Here is a 20,113-nt window from a genome sequence, read left to right as displayed (position 1 = left end):
CTGAATAGACATCAGAATAAAAATTGTTAATGTCAAAGCATTATTATGGCAACAGTGTAACAATGGATTGCAGCGAGGGGGAATGGAAGCTCGTTAAACAAAGAATAAGCCCCACATTTTCTATGGGGACTGTACCCAGGCATGCACCTGGAACACGGAGGGCCCCATACAAAATGGCAGCTTCCCCCTTGTGTAACCTGGGAATAAAGAGAAAGGAGGACAATACTTTTTCCCCTCGTGGGCCAAGTACCGGAGGGTTTCGACCAGCCCTTATCCTTCCGGCCAAATGGTCGAAAATAAGCGGCTGGCGACACATCGTTTGTCAAATAGGAATCTACCCCATTGTACGTTAGGTATCAAAAAAAATGTTAATCTCAGTTGAATTCTATCGGACCAATCTCCCTTTTTATAAAAGCATCTCCCTCTCAATTTTACTAGGTTTATCGTATAAAATTTGCATTTCAAACATCATTTCCTCGAATTTATAAGTACTACACATTCAAAATATATGCTATCGTTTTTATAGGAAGATTTTGGATTTCAGAATATGTATCGTCGTAGTCATAATTGCTGCAATTTCAACTTACCACATAAAATTGTAGATCTCTGAAACTGGCAAAGAACCCGTCTGGCTATTTTTTAACGCCATCGCTATCAGGCAAGAATAAGAGTAAGCTGGTTTAGGGTAGGGTTTGTCGTCGTAGTCTGATAGATCGAATTCCTTTTCTCTTTTCACCGTCGAGACAGAGGAGGCTCCTGAATTGTTGATGTGTACGTTATTGTTATAGATCTGCTTACGCACGTGCTGATGTGTCTGGTTGGGACTCTGTAACACCTTGAAGTTCTGAATCCTGATACCGGCCATGCCGTTCATTTTTGGTGTGGTTTGTGCCTTTGGGTATTGTGGAGAGGTCGTTCTAGCGACGGATATAGCGATTGTTTTCGACTTGGAAGGTGTCACCGACTTTGAGATCTCCTGCTCGTCCTCGGAATCCTCTTCTGTTTCCGTGATATCATTCTCGTATTGTTCTTCCGTCTCGGTGTCGTTCTCAATCTCATTTTCCTGTTCGTTCTCGTTGTCATTCTCGTTCTCGTTCTCGTTCTCGTTCTCATTCTCATTCTCATTCTCATTCTCATTCTCATTCTCGTTTTCGTTCTCGTTTTCTGTGTAACTGCTGCCCTCGTTTTCCGTCTCCTCCTCTACATCGATCTTCTCTCTTATATCCTTTTTCGATGAAAACGAAAAGTGCCTTCGACCGTTGTTTGGGGTGGGACTTCGAATTGCTATGTGAGGCATTACCGAGTTGGGATTCACCATAATGGAGGCTGCATCGCTTCCGCTGAGATCGAGATTAAAATTACTGAAATGAAGGGATCGAGTCAGTCTCTAGAAACATTTATTGCCTTCGTTAGAAAAAGTCATGTTATATTTTGACTGGTATGGTACAAATAAGACACCTGTTCGAACTGTTGCTGTTGCCATTGAGCAAACTGGTGGAACCAAACCATCCACTAAGGTCGTTCTGGCATCCAATGGGATCGTCGTCCATTTCTAAGCCGGACATGTCGGTAAAATTGAAGCCTAGCTCTGTATGCCCACCGATAACACCTTCGATCTCGCATTTGATGTCGACATCGAGCATCTCTTGCAAGGATAGACTGTCCGTACCGAGATAGTAATCCATCGTGAGCCAAGGGTCCCTCGTCGGTCCCTGAACCAGCCCAGTACCGTGTCTACTCTCCGTATCCAACATTCACCTGACTGGAATATAAAAAAAGAAAATTAATTTTTAATTTCTATGCAATACCATAATATTTGTCTTAGAATAATGATTTTCTTTTTTACAACGCGGTGATCAACGGAACGTTACTAATCGTTATAGGGAATGATCATTTGAAATTGCATACTCCTTCTATTTATTCGAAAAGAGGAAGCAAAATAGGAGCCAGTCGTTGCCTGGTCACAGAAACTATATCGGTTTCTCGTTTATTCTCACATAGATGCCTGTCCCAGCTGCATCGAGCTTAATATTCTGTTCGCTCCAACTGTAGTTTAAAACTCGAGTGGATAATACGCAGTAGCATGACGAAGCTAAGAAACTTGCGAAATATTATGCTACGGCATTAACGATCGACGTCATCGTTCCACTTTGAAAAATATTTTTACGAGCCTAACAGAGGGTGCCTGCGTCGAGATGTAAGCTGAAAGCCGTCTATCTTTGCTTCAGTAAACGAAAATAAAGAAAAGGAAAGAAAAGACAGCGTGATACCGGCGTTAATATATTTATCTTTAAAAACAGCGAAACGGTAAATTTGGATGATTTTATCGAGTCTAAGGATCATCCTCGCGATCTTTTGTAGCAAGGCCAATAGATTCTCGACCGTGTCCGTACCCGCGTGACCTCGCGTACGCGCGCCTGTGTGCCGTGGTGTACACAGTGTGTACAAGCGCGCAACGAGGGTCTTGAACCCACAACCGGCTTGTGGGTGTGACTGACTCATAGTACTATAGTCGATTTACTATAGAACGCGTGGACTCGTAGTATATGTCCCCCGTGCTCTCGCTCTCCTCTCCTAGCCCCACTCTTGCTCATTTAACTATTCCACTCGGCCCTTCTCTGTCAGTTTCGTTCCGCACCGCCGAGCTTTCTCTCTTTCTCTCTCCCTCTCTCCACGTTCTCCCCACGTCTCGCACGTTTGTTCATTCTTTCTGTTTCATTCTCTGTCTTCGTCAAATTGACTCGTCCTATCCTCGTCTGGTTCACGACTCGAAGCAACCGGGCTCGTTCTACTCTTTAATTCTTCTTCTCCGTTCAGAACTCTTTTTCTCCCATCTTCATCCAACACCACGTGTTTTTATTTGTTAACTCTTTTTCCTGCGCGTTTCTTAGCACGTTTGATATCCTGTATCGGTTTTCTCAGCCTTCTCGAGGCGTCTTTCTCTCTCTCTCTCTGAAGTCCACGAATATTCTTTATCGTTCATCCTTCATATTTCCCATCGATTTCACGAATTGTTTCGCTGAAATTTGACCCTGACACGCTTCTGCAAAGGAGCATGCTGAAAATGTGAGAAATTTGTACCGCTTTAGCTACTTGGAATTTTGACAATTAAATCGCGCATCTTTAGGCGTCTTCTTTTTTTATTTATTTATTTCTTTTCATTCACAGTTTGTCCAATTTGGACATTTGGTAGAATTTTATGCGTTTATACGCGCAGAAATCTCGTGGGATGGAGAAATATATAAAACATCCAAAGTATGGTACTTTTCACGACATTTAGTAGATACGATAATCTTCCGCCTGAGTTGGATTTTTTAAATTATATTCGTAGAGACATGAATATGCATAAATGTCCGCGGTATAACGGTAAGACGTCTTTCTGTAAGTCCTACAGCATCGTAAAAGTACGATCACTTATGGCAAATGAGGTGGGAAAGTTGCGAAAAATTTAATGAAATCGACGCTGCTGCAAAATGCGAATTGAAACTTTCTGACTTCAATTGATCGTAATTTCGAAATGTATGCATGAAGTGCGAAAGAATTAAATGCTACATTGTAGAGGAAAGTTGGTACTTATATAGTACGTCAAAACGCGCTTCTCAAATTGCTAATTGATAAACGATAAAACACGTGAAATTAAGATAACGTGTTACGGTGCAAGTATCCCAGGAAATATATTTCTAATTACGCTATAACTTACTTCCGAAACAAGATGGAAAGTATTTCATGTATTTCGGGACATCGTCAACTTTACGATTGTACCTTTATATCTTAGGATTTACAAAACCAAGACTTATTGGTAAATTAGAAAGTTTTATGATTTTACAGAAAATTTGAAAGTGCAAAGTGGCAGAGAATGCGTATAATATAAAGGAAGAAACAAAGTATCCTACAATGACCAATATAGTTCTCTGTATGTACAGTATAGCTGGTAGATAAAACAACTTTTCACCGAGCTTCTTCTATTGTACCTTTTTGATTATATCCTCGAAAATATGAATTTACATAGAAAGTAGAATCGTGAGCAGCGGAGGTTTGTTATTTTTCCAAGTTTACGTTTTGTCATCAATGATAGTTTTTCATCTTCTTGTTTCTCTTTCGAATTCGATGTGCCTCCGCTGCGAAGAAGTCTTTGCCCTTATCTTTTTCTCTCCGACGTGTTCTTCTCCTGAATCTGTGCTGGTTTGACGAGCTCGCGATACTAAGCTCTGGTTTACCGAACAGACTACTTAACTTCGGTTCAAATATATCCATAACTTACCATTAAGGCAACCGAATCATCAGCTGGCTACGAGACAAAAATTTCCGGACGAATCTAACGATGGATGCGAAGTTTCTTGCGCGTAGACCAACGATATTGTTATCACGCTGTGTACGTTATCGTGCATACATAAGTATTTGGACATTTTCTAAATTATTATGTATTACACCGCGTACAAAGTGTACTTCGAATAAAACTGCTTAATTCTATTTTAGACTTTAATATCTCTGATATTATCTCAAACGGACGTAGGTACAAGTGATATGCAGATAGCGATAAAATTAAAATACTATTATAAAATTAATCGGTATAATCCGTTGAGATCTTAGAATGAGTGAGATATCGGGAAGAGAATGCTCGTAGACAACACTAGATGTGCCAAAATTGAAAAATTTCGGTTTCTTATTGCTGCATGTTCTACGTACCAATGAGAACACTATGGTATATTTGAGTGAAAATTCCTTTTCTAAACAGCTATTAATAATACTAGAAGATGACTTCACAGCGTCGCCTCAATAAAGAAAAATATAAGTGCTAATAAACATTAGTCAATCGTTTCTTGACCTTTGTCTATGCCATCTATCTAAATGAATGAAACGTCGAGCTTCCTTTACAACTAAGAGCCGGCCACGTACAAAATTCTCTACAAATACACTTTTCTTTTTCACGAATTTACGCTGCATTAACGCGTCAGTTTTCCTTCACCGTGAAATACTCGTTTCTTGGCAGTTGCGAGCATTCTTCATCGAGTTTTCAACTACGTCCTAAGAGTTTCTATAGATTTGAACAAGTGGTGTCGGCTATTTATCAGAGACAGATATGCAAATCGATCTTGCTTCAGTTTCAATTTGCCGAAACGTTTGATCGCATTTATGGCGACAAGTAAAGAATTAGCAACAGGGAAACATTCCTCTATCGTAATGTTGAAAATACAATAGAGATATCGATCTCTTCGTTGGATCGCAGCGAGTGTCGAAATGCTTAGCACAACGCGATACTTACAACGTAATTCATAGACTCAGATTGAATGCTAATCGAATTAAGCTACGGAATCTGAATCCACGATATAGAAATCTTCTTGGTGTGTTTGGTCTGGTACAAAATGCTGGTCTAAAAATATCCGTACGAAGCGAAAGAAATAAACGACTGAATCGTCGGTGGCGAAGAAGAGAAAAGAGAGACAAACGGAGAACTGACCCTGCTCGACGTAATTCCCATCGTAGTGTGGCCTTTACGCGCGCACGAGACATTCAAGTCTCTACGTGACTGAACGATATTCTTAGACGTGGAAGTGTAATGGAACTTTGTTCGATGCACTTACGCTTCGAGGCTCGCCAGTTATGTTCCATCGGCTTCCAACACACCCACGCCTCCCTCCTCTCTCCACCTATGAATAACGTTGGAGGCGCACTTGAAATAAGTCGAGGAAAATGAAAATAATTTCGCGAGGAAAACTACGAGTAGGAAGTTACTTTCTTAGAAGTGAGGAAGTTAACGTGCATGAGAAATTCATTTAAATGCTGCGTTCCGACTAGGAACGAGCTGTGCACGTTTACGTCGAGAATTCCAGCAGATCTGCGGTTAGGCGCAATACAGTATGCGTTACTTGCACGATTATCCACGATGAATATACTGCAAACTGTTTGGCCGTTTACGAATAAAATTTTCGTGATTTAGATACGTAACGGATAGACACAAGGTACGTATGTGGTTGATCGATGAGAAAATGGGAAATGCGGCAAATTGACGAACGACGTCAGAGATGGGTCATCGACCTGTCGAGATCAACAAGCGGCAGCATTTATAAGGCGATAAGTTAATCTCACTGTGTGAGAATTCTTTTAGTTAAAATTCACACCGCGTAGGTTGCAGCTGTTAAATTCCTTTCGCGTTCAAGTATTCCCGAAACCCCGAGCAAACGGATAAACAAAATTAGCTACTGGACAAACTCTCTGGAAAATTCAACTGCACGTTAATTTCCCTTAAATGAATTGAAATGGCTAATTTGTCGAGAGGAATCGCGTTATATACAAAAACGCGAATAAAACTCGAATCATCGAATTTACACGAGAGAGAAATTTCTCTTTTGCTCTTTGCTTTCATAAGAGGCGGCAGAGATAAATTAATCTCTTGAATGAAAATTTCTAAAAAAAGAGGGGGGGAGAGAAACGTCGAGAGGGGGGGGGCAGAAGGAAAAAAAAAAGAAGAGCAGACACGTTTGACGCAATCAGACGCGATGGGCGCCACGTTGAGTGCTCAAACATTTTAGGCAATGTCAAACATGAAGGCAAACCAGATTAAAACGGTCGAGGATTTAAAATTGTTATTTATTTCTTTCTCCTCGTTTCCAAATTCTTATCGTTAAATTACGAGGACGTTTATTGCAGCGTCGAGTAAACAATTTTTGATTGAAAGCGAAACGTGAACCGGGTCGGGTCAATGTCTTTGGCGAAAACTTGACCGAGAGATACGTACGACGAAGAAACAGAACTTGGGAAAGAACGACCGCTTGTTTGAAATAATATCATCGACTACTAAATGGTTCCAGTCAGTCGTTCTCGTAAAAGACAGGTTACGCGGAGAAAATTAGACGATCAAATACACTCGCTCATAGTGTCAGTACCCTATCGATAAACTGAAGAGAAAAACGGGAACGTACGAAGAAATTTACAGTTACTTTCCAACACTCAATGCGTGGAATTTCCGAATGGAAATTTCCATGGAAAGCAGCCAAATATTGAATTACCATCTTTTCTTTCGAATATCGTTTTTGCAAAATTAATCGCAACAAATGAAATGTTTTTATTTTATCCAGTCAGATAAGTACTAGTCCAACTAAGTCTACTAAGAGTACTACTAAGTCCAGTCAGTACTATAGATCTTTGCATCATGAACAATTTTCGATATTGAAGAAGCAGCATAAAAAGAAAATACGAAAATCGTATGTAATATGGAATAGGTAGCTAAAAATGGGACACTGGCATCGGATACAATATTTTCATAGAAAACAAGCAGAAAATAGTTTTATTTTTCTTATCGATTAAAGTATTTTGGTTATAAAATAACATTTTTTTTTTTTTAATTACATAAGAAGAAAGCTATTTGCAATAATCACGTATCCAAGTGTCAAACTCTGCATCAGCACATTGGTCATGTGTCCAGAGTCTGCACATTATGCGCTTGATGCATATTTCTCCAGCAGAGTATTGCGCAAAATGTTCTTGGCAAAATAAACGATGCCAAAGTGAGTGAGTGAGCGAGTGGGATAGCCTATAGCCATTTGACATTCATCTGTAACATTTTAAAAAATGACACTATTGCATACTATTTCATATTTTATTCCATATTTCGCCACTTTCCTCTCACTGAGGAATTTTCAGAGCGACGCGTTAATTCAAACCGAATCTGTAGGACGACGTAAGTGCGTAACTTTATGCCTGTTCATTTATGAAAAAATGTATCTCGTTTCTGCAACAGGATTATCTTTCTGCCTCGTTGCCTCTTTAAGCTCAAATTCCGAGAAGAGCCCTTCCTCCGGCGATAGACGATCCTAAGTCCCTGAAGCTATTCAACCAGAAATCCTTCGCAGGTCATAAAGGGCCCCTCTCTTTGCAGCTTGTTCTATTTCATCCTAGTCGAACGATCCAATGCCAGATTTTTCATCGAGTAGTTAACTTACATCACGTTAGAAGACCTCTTTCTATCTTTTGGAAGATCGTTCTCTCGCCTTAAGCCTCGTTTCCACCGAAGCAACATCGACCAACTTTTTGTCGCTGTATGTCCCAACAAGAAGTTTTCAACGAAACTTACAGAAAAACAAGCCAAACCTACAGAAACGTTTTGTGCACGCTGAAACGACACATTTCCGAGGAGCATTTGAGTTTTATTTCGGTTTCAAGGCGACGTATCCTCGCTCTACTAGCTCTTAATCGTCCTATCTCCACCAGTTTGTAAACTGAGGAAACTTGAGTTTCAGGTTTACGACGTTTAATATTATTTTCTGCAGTTGGGGCCTGTTGCTTACTAAGTAAAATTTTCATCGTATTATCGCGAACCTGTACTCCTCGTGCCAACGAGACGTACGTGTGAATTCGTCGATCGAGTTCTTTTGAAAAATCCAGTTAGAACAGTTAAGAACTAAGCAGACGTGTCGGAAACGCTATACGGACTTTTCCAGGAAACATGGCACAGCGACAAAAATTTCCTGCGCGTTGCTTCGGTGGAAACGAGGCTTTACGCTGCTGAACGTTATGTATAATAGCTTTCGTAAATACGTGGACGTAACGTACGAGAGGAAACTTTCTAAAAATGATTATTATCCAATCTTCCGCCAAGATAATGAACATTATTACGGACCGTCCACTTGGTAATGAAACAGATGCTTCTGAGTATCTATTCTCCAGCAATGAGAATAACACAGCTTTCTGGAAAACTAGCCATTTTCTTGCCGTTAAGTTAATTAATCTACAAGCTACTAAGGGTAAACTCTATAAGACCAGGAGCGTTTAAAAAAGCAGAGACCTATTTCTCCATGTACATGGAGCAACCTCCACTAATTGCGGCACTAGGGTGCATATATTTGCACGTTTAGAAGATAATGATCCCAACAGGGTGTAAATGTGCAGCGTTGGTGGTTAAAGGGTTAAAAGAGCGGCAGCAACGGTGAAACGGCGTTACATCGCTATAAAACTCAACTCGAGCACGATAACTCCTCCGCGTTACAACAATCGACGAGATTTCCCTTTCACCGGGCTCCCGTAACTGTGTGCGCGTGTACGTGTATGTGTGCGTGCACACGGGCGCAGCTGTATTGCATGGAACACCTGACGAAACGTCTGTGGCAAGACGATGCAGCAATTGATAAACATGAGCGAGTGGGAGCAGCAGGAAGACCTACACCGAATAAAGGGGGAAGGTCTGGTATTTCTTCCTTCTTCTGGAAAACCTCGCCAATTATAAAACTCGTCAATCCAGTTGTACGTTTATCGAGTGGAAGATGTGTACGAGAAAATATGATGCTAAAAAGCTACGTTCTAACGTGCATGAATAAGTTATCGTGCAAGCTGGAAAGACGAGGGTGGTGGTGGTATTGTTCGAATTCGACTAGCCGTCCAACGAGTTTAGCCAACTTCTTTCCACACTGAAACCAGTATGTAACGAAGTAAAAAGAAGCCGGGTTGTCTAATCACACAGGTGGAAGTCGAAGGAGAGAGGGATCGTTTCGAAAAAGAACCCCTTGAAAACAGTTTCCTCACGAGGTGATACCAGAGAAACTGGTTGAACAAATATTGGTCCCGAGACGCGGTCAAACAGCCTAAACGCGCCTTCCATGAGGCAGGAACACGTGTTCCCTGTCGTGGAAAGCGGCCACAGCTGCACACAGCCCAATCATATATAAGAAAGAGAAATATTCCGCTGAACGTATACAGTCGACAAAATGTAACGAATAAAATACACTAAAATTATCTCGAATACAGTGTGTAACGTCGATCTAAGCAAAGAGGGGGAAAACTAGGAGGAAAAGCGAAATCGACCTAGATTTTTTAACATTCTATTTCGTATATTTGTGTTGACGAAAAACTTATCAGAGTGGAAAATTATTTTGATAAATATCGAGAGGAGACGAAGTCGGCCAATCGACGGTGTAGGTTTGCGTGCACGTAAAACGGCGGGATTCTTTGTGATCGCTGCTCGAGAACCGGTTTGAATCACGCAGAAGAGGGCTTATGAAGTGAGTCGAATGTGAATCGTGTTCGTCTAATAAATGGACTTTTGTCGACCAGCTCGATAACGACGATCTAAGAGCTTTCCGTCTGCTGTGACACGTCGCTCTAACACGTATTATGCAACTATTCCAATGTTCTAAATATTTTTTTTAACGCCAAAATTACGACAAATCGCAGTAAGAAATTATACACATGACGAGAACAGTGGATGTGTTAGCAGACACCAGATGATTTCTTCTTAAAAAAAAAAAAAAAAAAAAAAAAAAAAAATAAGAAGATAGAGGATAAAACGTTTTCATATGAGACTCTGTTTTTGAGAAAATGATTTTGAAAATTTGTCAGGTATTCTTGGTAACTTGACTAATTACTGACTCAACCCATGACTGTACGAGTAAACAACGAAATAAAAGAAAAACGTGGGATAGAATTTACTCTTTTATAGCTTCATTTTCATGAAGACAGAGCTCGAACATGTTTAGCCAATGATGACAAATATTTAAACCCGATATCCTCGAAAACGAAGCGTCATACGAACAAGCCTTATTCCATACTTTCTTCTTATTTTTCCATAAGGAATCACTTCGTGTTCGCTTACACATATTGTGTAGCAAAAAAATATAATATCTTTCGAGATAGCAAGCGAGATAGGTACGGTTAATTTCACGCCGGAGCGGCATTAAGACAGCGGCAATGCTTTAATTATTTTATTTAATTTACGATGCATATAATTTTGCGATTCGTGTATATGGGCAATTTACGGTGCACGAATAATTATATGATTCGATGAAACGGCCTCTGATCAATCGTATCCTTTCCTATCGTTACGCGTTAATTTACTTTTATTCGTCTTACTGATGCAAGTAATATACAGGGTGTCCCGCAATCTAATATACAAACTTAGTGTATTCTATAGATAAAAATAAGAGTAAGATGTCACGTGGCAAGAAGTCCATAAATGTTTTATTAAAACGTTAGTACAACAAGAATATAAAATGCGACAGATACGTATGTCGATACTTTTTCTCTTTGTTAGTTTGAATACAGGATAAAACAAGATACATAACGTTAAATGATATACGTAACGATGAAATTCAGTAGCACACGGATATAAACTTTAGACGATATTTCAATATGTTCACATAAATATATATATAGCTTCACGTTTCACGTTATCGTTTTAACGAAACATTTTAATGAAACATTTATGAACTCTTCGCTACTTAGTCTTGCTTTAGTTTTATATCTACGTATAGAACGCACTGGCAATGTTTGTACACTGTATACATTTCTATTCACAGATATCCTTTTTCTCTGCTACAACAAGCTTGCTGTAGAGACAAATCTCGTACGAACGTTGGCTATAAATTTGCAATGCCGAATACAGTTCGACGTGTTTTTATCCTTGCTCGGTATTACTTCTCGACAGCAGCCAGCTGCCGGCAGCAGTCAATTTCATTACGTGTCGTCGAACTCTGCAGCTGGATTTTCTTGCAGGCACTCGCGCCCCTCTCGTCGAGCTTTCTCCCCCTGTCGTTAGCGAAAATTCGACCTTCAACGCGCCTCTTCCAGCCGTCCTAGTCTCCTTAAGTTCGTCTTCAGCGGTGATCAAGATATGGATGACGGTGACTATAAAAGGAACAGCGAAAACTGCGCAAGGTGTAATAATACACCTGAAACGATAGCGAAGAAACAGTACGAGATATTATCAAACAAGATCCGAACTAAGTTTCTAAATGTTTATTAATTATTTGTCGAATGTTTTGAACAAAATTATTAACGACCCGATTTAAATTTGGCGTCCGTTCTCTTAGATAATCCCTTGATTTTGCATTGGTATAGCGATCGCATCAGTTCAGCTATGTTCCAAATGATTTTTGGAAATTATTTTCTCCATCCGCGTCGACCGCTTGTTCTTCAGGGAGGAGAGCTTGCGTGATAATTTTATTAATTATAAATTAAAACACAGAGCTTCAATCTCATTTTTTGGAAATATAGAAAGAAGTCGTAAGAGCCTAATCTAAAAATCAATTTAGCTCCTTACGACTTCTTTCTATTTTTACAAAAATGAAATTGAAGCTCGAGGCACATTGAGAAAGGAACGCAAATTGGACCGCAACTGGCGCTCAATGCGGCTGGGAGAAACGATCTCCAAAAATCATTTGGAACATAGCGAACTATTAACGCTATCACATCAGTCGAAATGACTGGTTTTACAATTTTATAAATATGCCAATCCTCGTTTAGGGATCACAGTCCCAGATGGATTAATAATACCAAAAATGTACGACATAACTTGGAATTCCTTTTGTAAGAAAATAACGAATTCTCAATGTTATCTTGACTGGTTTTTCTAGAAATAGCTTCGTCTTATCTGTAGGTAGTTTTAACGTTAATACAAGATGAAACCTATGAGATCCAACCATGGGGAACAGCGAGTAATTGCAACATAGAAATTCTTCAACGATTCCAATCAAAAACTCTAAGATCTTTAATGTCACCAACGAAACAATATATCACGACCTTAAGATACCTACAGTTAAAGAAGAAATATCCAAATTCAGTAACAGATATAACATAAGAATTAACAACCACCAAAACCCATTAATTACCCAATTACTTGACACGACGAATCAGATCCGCAGACTAAAAAGACACCCTCTAGATTTAAACATTAGGTTCAGCTAGAATCAAACATACGATAATCATTTATTATTATAATTAATTCTCGATGGGAATTGATCGTAAACTACTTCCAAATAAAAAAAGAAAATACAGGACGAGATCGTTTCGAATAGAACGACAGCCACATTTCGATCGATTCATCGACAAAACTATTATCTTTCATTTGGAACATCTCGTATATCAAAGAGGTACGATTGATCGACGAAATTTATTGTATCGTACTATTGCCATAGAGTAGACGAAATTTTGAAACGCGCGCGTTCCTCCAATCGTTTCCGAGAATTTGTCAAGGTGAAAGGATCCAAAAAGGGGCTCTCTGCATCGTATGATGAGAACTTGTTGGACCAATAATTCGCAAACAGCGAGAAGCCACCAACCGAAGAAATACTTTTGTCAAAAGGGAATGGAAAGACCACGAAATCGCTTTTGCGGTATTTGCAGGGTACAAGTGTAAAGCTGGCCGTCCCTTTGTTCTCGAAACTACCATTACAGCGAAGAAAAGAGTCGATGCGTGTCGGACGGCGGAAGTATTTCCTGGCAGGTAGCTACGAATTTTTAGCGCCGACTCGATTACTCGGGCTTTCTCATGCTTCGATACCCTAACTATTCTTCTCCTTTGCCCTTTATTAACTTTGCCCTTCGCTCCACCTGCTTGCATGATACAACTTTCCGATCGATGCCACTTGCCATGGCCATTCGAAACGACTCTGTGTTTCTCAAGATCGTAGAAACTGAATATGTTTCGAATAGCCCAAAATTCTTGAAAGTCTTCGACGGATACTGAATGTTCCATTGGTGTTCGATATCTCGCAAGCTTCTTGATTATTTTTCTTCAAACAACGCTACTAACGTAAAATGTTGAAGAAAGTCCGGAAACTTTGAATTACCGTAAACACACTTATTTACAGCTTGCAGTATACGTTACGAATGTATCGCATTCGATAAAATCTTCTTACTAAACACCTAAATGATAAAGGCGTATTATTGTTTAATTATTAATCTATTTAACTGTGACTATAAGGTTATTCTTAAGAATTATATGCTTTATTATTATTCATAAACTTACAGCATATGGTTGGCATCGTGATCCGCTTAACTACGACATAGTCAAGTGCATGCGTACTCGGAGGAAATTCAAAATCGATTTTCTCGAAAGCAAAGCCTCGAGTGGAAAAAATGTATTCTATATTTTCTACTTATTTTTTCATATACCATCACACCTTCCATAGTTATACCATCGATATTGGGACACCCTGTATAAAATACTACATCAACTTCACATAGGATTTCGTTATTCGATACGTAAAACGCATACTCGAGCGATAAAGAAATTTTTCCACGAATTTTCTCCCACCATCGGGAAACTGTTGCTTTTTCTTTCATTTCAAACCTATTTAGACTTTCAAGGCTGTGTGAAATATCAGCGATATGTTTATATCGAACGTTTACAAGCCGCTTAAGTTTTGTAGGTCATCAATGTCGTAACGAATGATCGCGTAAATGGATTTCCAATATCTTGAACTTGCCAGATTTTCTTTAACTTCTTTTCTTTAACATCATCAACGATACTGTTCGGATCGAAGCGTTCAAAACGCTTGTTCAAACCTCTCAATCAAAACTTACCAAAATAACAAAGAGCCTCGAGACATTCACGAGCTTGTCGGGTATCAAAATTCTACTCGAAGAAATTCGAATATTTCGAATATGTAAAGTAAACCGATGCGCTTGGCAAGCCATCGCTAAGTGCCGCAGTGAACTTCGTAGCCGTCCCGAAACTCGAAAATTATTCCAAGAAGAAATACCGATTCGCTACCGTGATACGCCGACAATTTTTTCTCCGCGCTTCTAACGAAGAACAGAGCAAAGGGGGCAAGAAGAAGTCGACTCCGACGACGTTCCACGAGAACAACTCAACCTTTCAACGTACACAGGCAATGTGTAAAGCACGTATACGTCGAACGTCGGTTTCACGGTCGTGAAAACACAAGACATCTCACGGCAGATCTTTTCCCATGGCCGCGGTGCTTACCGGCTACTTCCTCAACGGGCCATACTTCCGCCGATAATGTTCGCGATCCGGGGATTGCTCGGGGGTATCGAACGATGTTACGTTTTTTTTTATTCTTCTTCTTTCTCCGCCGTTGTATGCAAATAGGTCACGCAATTTCTCTCCCCTTTCCATGCATCTGTGTAACGATGACCCTGATGGAACTATTATGCGAATAAATCGCGGCCTACCAATTTAAAAAGAATATAAACGCAATTCACAGACACGGCTATTATTATCCGGAACTTTTGTAAGCGTTTGTGGAGCAACATTTGCATGCGAGATTTTATTGCGGCATCGAAACAATGTGAAATAGCTAACGGGTTAATAGTATTCTTCGGCCAATAACTAAATATCGGTCTTAGAGTGGCGAAAGGATGCACCAACGAATCGCATTGTTTCGATCAAACGATTTCGTCCGACTTTGCGATATCTTTCCATCGGTCTACGCGCTGGTCTTTCAATAAGAAAGTTCCTCTATTCCCAATAATAATTCCTTTGAATATTTAATAAATAGAGAAAGAAGAATGGAGATATCCACGAAACAGGCTCGAGCGAATTTCTTACTAATATAGAAATTAGCGAAATACGTCGGTCGCTCGTCACGACGGCAAATCTCTTGAGAAAGCGGTGATCTTTTCTTCGAGCTCTCCTCTCCTCTCCATATCGGTTACATAACCGATAAAATGTTTAAATAAGACCACGTGAACGAGAATACTGGCCAATGTGCGAACAGGTATCACGCGCTCTTCCGATAATGCGCACCTTTTTTTCTTTGTCGTCAGATCCGAAGTACAGAGAGCGTCCGAAATTTATGTACAAACGGGTATCAAGTGATTCCTTATGACAGAATAAGAAGAAAGTATGATAAATAAAATGAATAATCGAATAAATGAATAAAATTTGCTCACACGACGTTTTTGAGAAATTTGAATTTGCAAATTTGTCGAGTATACCTGAACATGGCTAATTTCGGACCGAATGGAAGAAAATAATCGGTAGGACGTTGTTGCACGCGTGAAAATAATAAAATGGATAAAAGGATATAATTTGTTCATAGGACGCTCTGTTTGCGAGAAAAATAAATTTGAAAATTTATCACACGCGTGAGCCAATTCTTAACTGAAATAACACGTTCAGGAAAAATTTGATTCCACATTTTTCAAGTTCGAGTATACTTGACAGAGAGTCTTTATAATTAAATTGTATTAATAGTAGCATTGTATAATTATTTATCTTGATACTAATCTTACCAGGTCCGGTCAAACGACCAGTTTCAATACTTAATTTAAATTTGTACGCTCGTCGTTATTTCTTTTGTTCGCCCAACTTTATGTAAATTCTTATATTATCTGATTACTCGATTTCTCAATTTTTGTTAATATAAGAATTTACATAAAGTTAGATGAACAAAAGAAATAACGATGAGCGTACAAATTTAAATTAAATTTTGAAACCGGTTATTTGATCAGGCCTAATAATGATAGTCTTAAATGTTAATTTCTACTACGAGAAGATCCATCTTTTTTGTCCTACCTACACTTTCAAGCGTCATTTACTTTCTGCCTTGCTTACTTTACTTTCTTACCATTAAGCTAACTGTTCTTCCAATTGTAGCTAACGATATATACTGTAGATTATACAGTCTGTATAAATAAATTAATTAATTAACACGTTGAGTGCCATGGGGGTCACCGGTGACTGGCGCACCAAGATTAGTAAAAGACAAATACATAATTTGAACAAATGTCAATAGTTATAAACTTTTATTATTAGCAATTAAGGAAGTTAACGGTAAAGTAATAAATGATAAATATTGCAACAGTTCTTTAGGATTATTGCAGGCCCAAGTAAATATGACCGAGTGATGAATTGTAGTTTATGAAAGGTCCCGGGACGTAACCACATAGAAAAGGGCATAACATATCTCTTGCAGGTGATATTTCAACATATTTCAACATAATAAAACATTCATCGTGGTGCCATGGCGAAACTTTGTAAACTGACCTGTTAATAAATAAATATATAAATAGATAAAATTTTCAGCAGACTCAATTTTCTCAAAAAACGAAGCGTCATATAAAAATATATTATTCCGTGTCCCTTTGTTAACTTTCTAGGAGGAATTACCTGCTGCTAGCTTGTACATAACTATTCAATGCACATTGTACGCTTTGTCGTCTCGATTTTTGGTACGCCACAGCAAAAGGATCGATTAGTACGGCTCAACGAGCTGCTGACAAAAACACCCTAGACCCAGGTATCGGAATTTTTGGCCTTGAAAATTATCGTTGGAATTTTTCCATTTCCTGTAACGATGGGCTCCCCTTCGTGACTGTATATGGAAAAACGTGAGGAGAATATTTTCTATGGAAGAGGACAATGTCAGATAGCATTGAAAGAAGTAACAATTTTCTCGTCAACCGAGGAACCAACAGTTTTTACTCAAACTCGAGTTCATCAAAATGATTCGTATGCGGGTCTCAATTACGAATCATTGGAGAAGCTTCGCCGAGAAGTAACTGATACGAATGCCAGCAGCTCGTTTGGCTATACAAAATTACTGTTATTGGGTCACAAAAGTATTTGAAATGTGAACATTTACCATGGAAAATTCGTCCACATTGTATAAAACATTTTAAATATTTTATTAGACTATAACGAGTAGGTTGCTGATGTTTATGCAATCTTTAATTTCTATGAAAATAAATACAGAAAGAGAATATAAATAGAAAATGTGCTTCATCTATTAAATATTATAAGGAGTAGCGCATTTCTTTTTAATTTTAATTCATATATTATATGAATTCTGTGGATCTTTTCAATGTTCAAAACAACTGTCACGATTGTATTAGTTAAAATTTGAAATTCAATCTGAAAATGTACATAGGAACTACGATATATTTATTGCAAATATATGTTTAATGAAAATCGAGTATACAGTATGAATAACCATCTTAGACATGTAATAAGTATTAAATATATCTCGAGCCAATATTCAAGTAAATAATTCGCTGTTTAAACACTTTTACAACCCATACAAAATATATATAATACTTGCAGTAAATATCTTATAGATTCCACGTACATTTTCAAATTTGTTTCAAACTTTACAATCATGATAGTAAATAGATTCATAAAAAGCGTATAATCCTAAAATAATTTATTTGTTTACTTTCCTCGAATATTTTCTGAAGCCTGTTTATGTGTAAAGATGATCGCTTCGCCAAAGACAAAGAAACACGACGCAAACAAATCATTAAGCGACTCGTACGAAAACATTTAAAAGACGCACAAGCGAACTACAAATGACACGGGGCGGTGAAGAGCGTCGACGTTACCGGTGACATAATTTTCATGGTTTGAAAATAAATTGCGAAGGACAGGCATCCGCGTGAAAACAAGCTCCGTATCGAGTAGAACAACGTGAAAGTCTTCTAGCCGTAAGAGGCGTACGATGCCGATTGTGCCGATCTAGCCACGTGTTTCCTGATACGATTTTCGCGCTATAAGGTTGAAACGATCGAGAGCATAGCTAGCTTCTTTTTCCTCTTAGCTCCAGAGATTACCCAACGAGGTCAATCAGACTGGTAAAAAAAGAGTAACGCGTGGAACTTCATAGCGAGACGAGAAGATGAACCGCTTCCGCCTGAGCAACATAATCTTCGCTTTCCTTATCTATTCGGAAGAAATACTTTACCTTCCGAGTAGTGCGTCACTTCAACGCGATACTTCTTTCAAACCAGATACTCGAATTATTCCAATTTTGTCATTTTTCTTCCCTACGTTAATGCTACTCTATAATATTGTAATTATACAATTTATCTTCCATAACAAATAGCGGTAATGTAAACGATGAGTCATCGAGCAATTACAAAGATTTACCTCCTCCATCGTGCAGCGTCTCACTCCTTAGGAGCAACGTAACTAATCCTTTTCCTCTGTTTGTCGAAACTCGACGTGTCTAACGACGAAAAAAGAAAAATGGAGGACAGAAGAAGAAGAAGAAGACACTCTGTCTGTTTTTCTCCAGTGTACGCTACCGTGCATAATAAACTAGACGCTCGGTCTAGTCCAATCAAAACATTGCTACTTTCATAACATTTTCAACACTATGATAGAAGAATTATTTCTCTACTGCCAATTCTGTACTTCTTGGCATGCCATATGTTCTGGCTAAATTGTAACTGAAACAAGGAATATACCTGCATCGATCGAGTTACATTTATATCTCTAATAAATAATCGACGTTTCATAAAATCTGTAGAATCTTTTAAAACGTACTTGGAGATACATCATCATTCTAAGATCTCAATATTCAACAGACATGCTCGAAGTCACTCAACCTGCCTATTTCCGTAGAAACAATTTTCATCTACCTTCGATGATTGCTTTCTTACTTATACTAATTAACATCAGCTATTATCTATAACAATATCCACTACCTGTACACGATTGCTTGAAATAATATCAGAAGCGAGAATTAGATTAAGGGGCTTTACTTCAAATATATTTTATATAATTCCAATAGTCTGGAGAAATGTGTAAATACTTATGCACGGTAGTGTATCCTACCGGGATGCTAAATAACGTGCAGATTAGTAGAGTGCATCCGACGAATTTGCTTGATATTAAAAGGATGGTGGGGCGTATCCGCGAGCGCATAGGGAGAGAGAGAAAGAGAGGGCCGGCAGTCTGCATCTTGCGATGGACCAACCGTAGAGATATACGTATAACCGTGCTCTCCTCTCCTACCAGCGCTTTTCGCCGAGTATCGATCTGATATCCCTGCCGCCGCGCCGCGCCGCGCCGGCCGACCAGTGTTTGCAAAAGAGCTATGAGCGTGTCTGCACTCCCTGACGCCGTATGCGCGTGCACGCTCACTAACGCACGACAAAGCTGTCGTTAGTGGTGGTGCGCCTCGGTTCTTGCCTGCCGCAAGACAGTTTGAAAATGCACCGAGCCACTACAGCCTTCCTTCTTGATTCCTGATACACAGCTTTTTATCCCTGTCAACCGTTCGATCGATCTTGATTACTCCTCAAATATTTTCTACAAACCAAATATTTCATGAATACGATTTAACGCTTCGATTATTCTGCGCGGTAATTCTCTAACGGAACAGCGTAGCCTCTTATCCTATGGCAAGAAATTTATCGCTATCTTTATGCGCGTGTATCAGTTGGAAATAGACTGAGAAATAGCTTGCGAGAGTTGGAATTTATGGGATCAGAAACACCTCGTATCGCTTCGAGTCTGTGTACGTAGCAAACAATTTCGAATCAGGTTTGATTCGAAGTTTGAGTCTTGACGGGGTTTGAAACGAAAGAATGGGAATGGGATAGGTTTGCTGATGATTGGGACAAAAATTTGTAAAAGAATAGACTTATTGCTCGT

The 20,113-nt window shown here is 39.1% G+C and overlaps 1 protein-coding gene across 1 annotated transcript in view; it reads right to left on the bottom strand.

Moving 5' to 3' along the window:
• LOC100644984 (myb-like protein X) overlaps window positions 1-20,113 on the bottom strand; it is a 31,794-nt gene that overhangs the window by 7,790 nt on the left and 3,891 nt on the right. Inside the window, exons 2-3 of the mRNA XM_003401846.4 lie at window positions 1,459-1,762; window positions 588-1,361 (exon numbers count right to left, since the gene is read on the bottom strand). Of these exons, the coding sequence (XP_003401894.2) occupies window positions 588-1,361; window positions 1,459-1,754 (1,070 nt within the window). The 5' untranslated portion in view covers window positions 1,755-1,762. The remainder of the gene's footprint in view (window positions 1-587; window positions 1,362-1,458; window positions 1,763-20,113) is intronic.

Source organism: Bombus terrestris, chromosome 16, assembly GCF_910591885.1.
Source record: "Bombus terrestris chromosome 16, iyBomTerr1.2, whole genome shotgun sequence".
Classification (NCBI taxonomy): domain Eukaryota; kingdom Metazoa; phylum Arthropoda; class Insecta; order Hymenoptera; family Apidae; genus Bombus; species Bombus terrestris.
The sequence above is the reverse complement of the archived record's forward strand: the minus strand, read 5'-3'. Positions and strand labels throughout refer to the sequence as shown.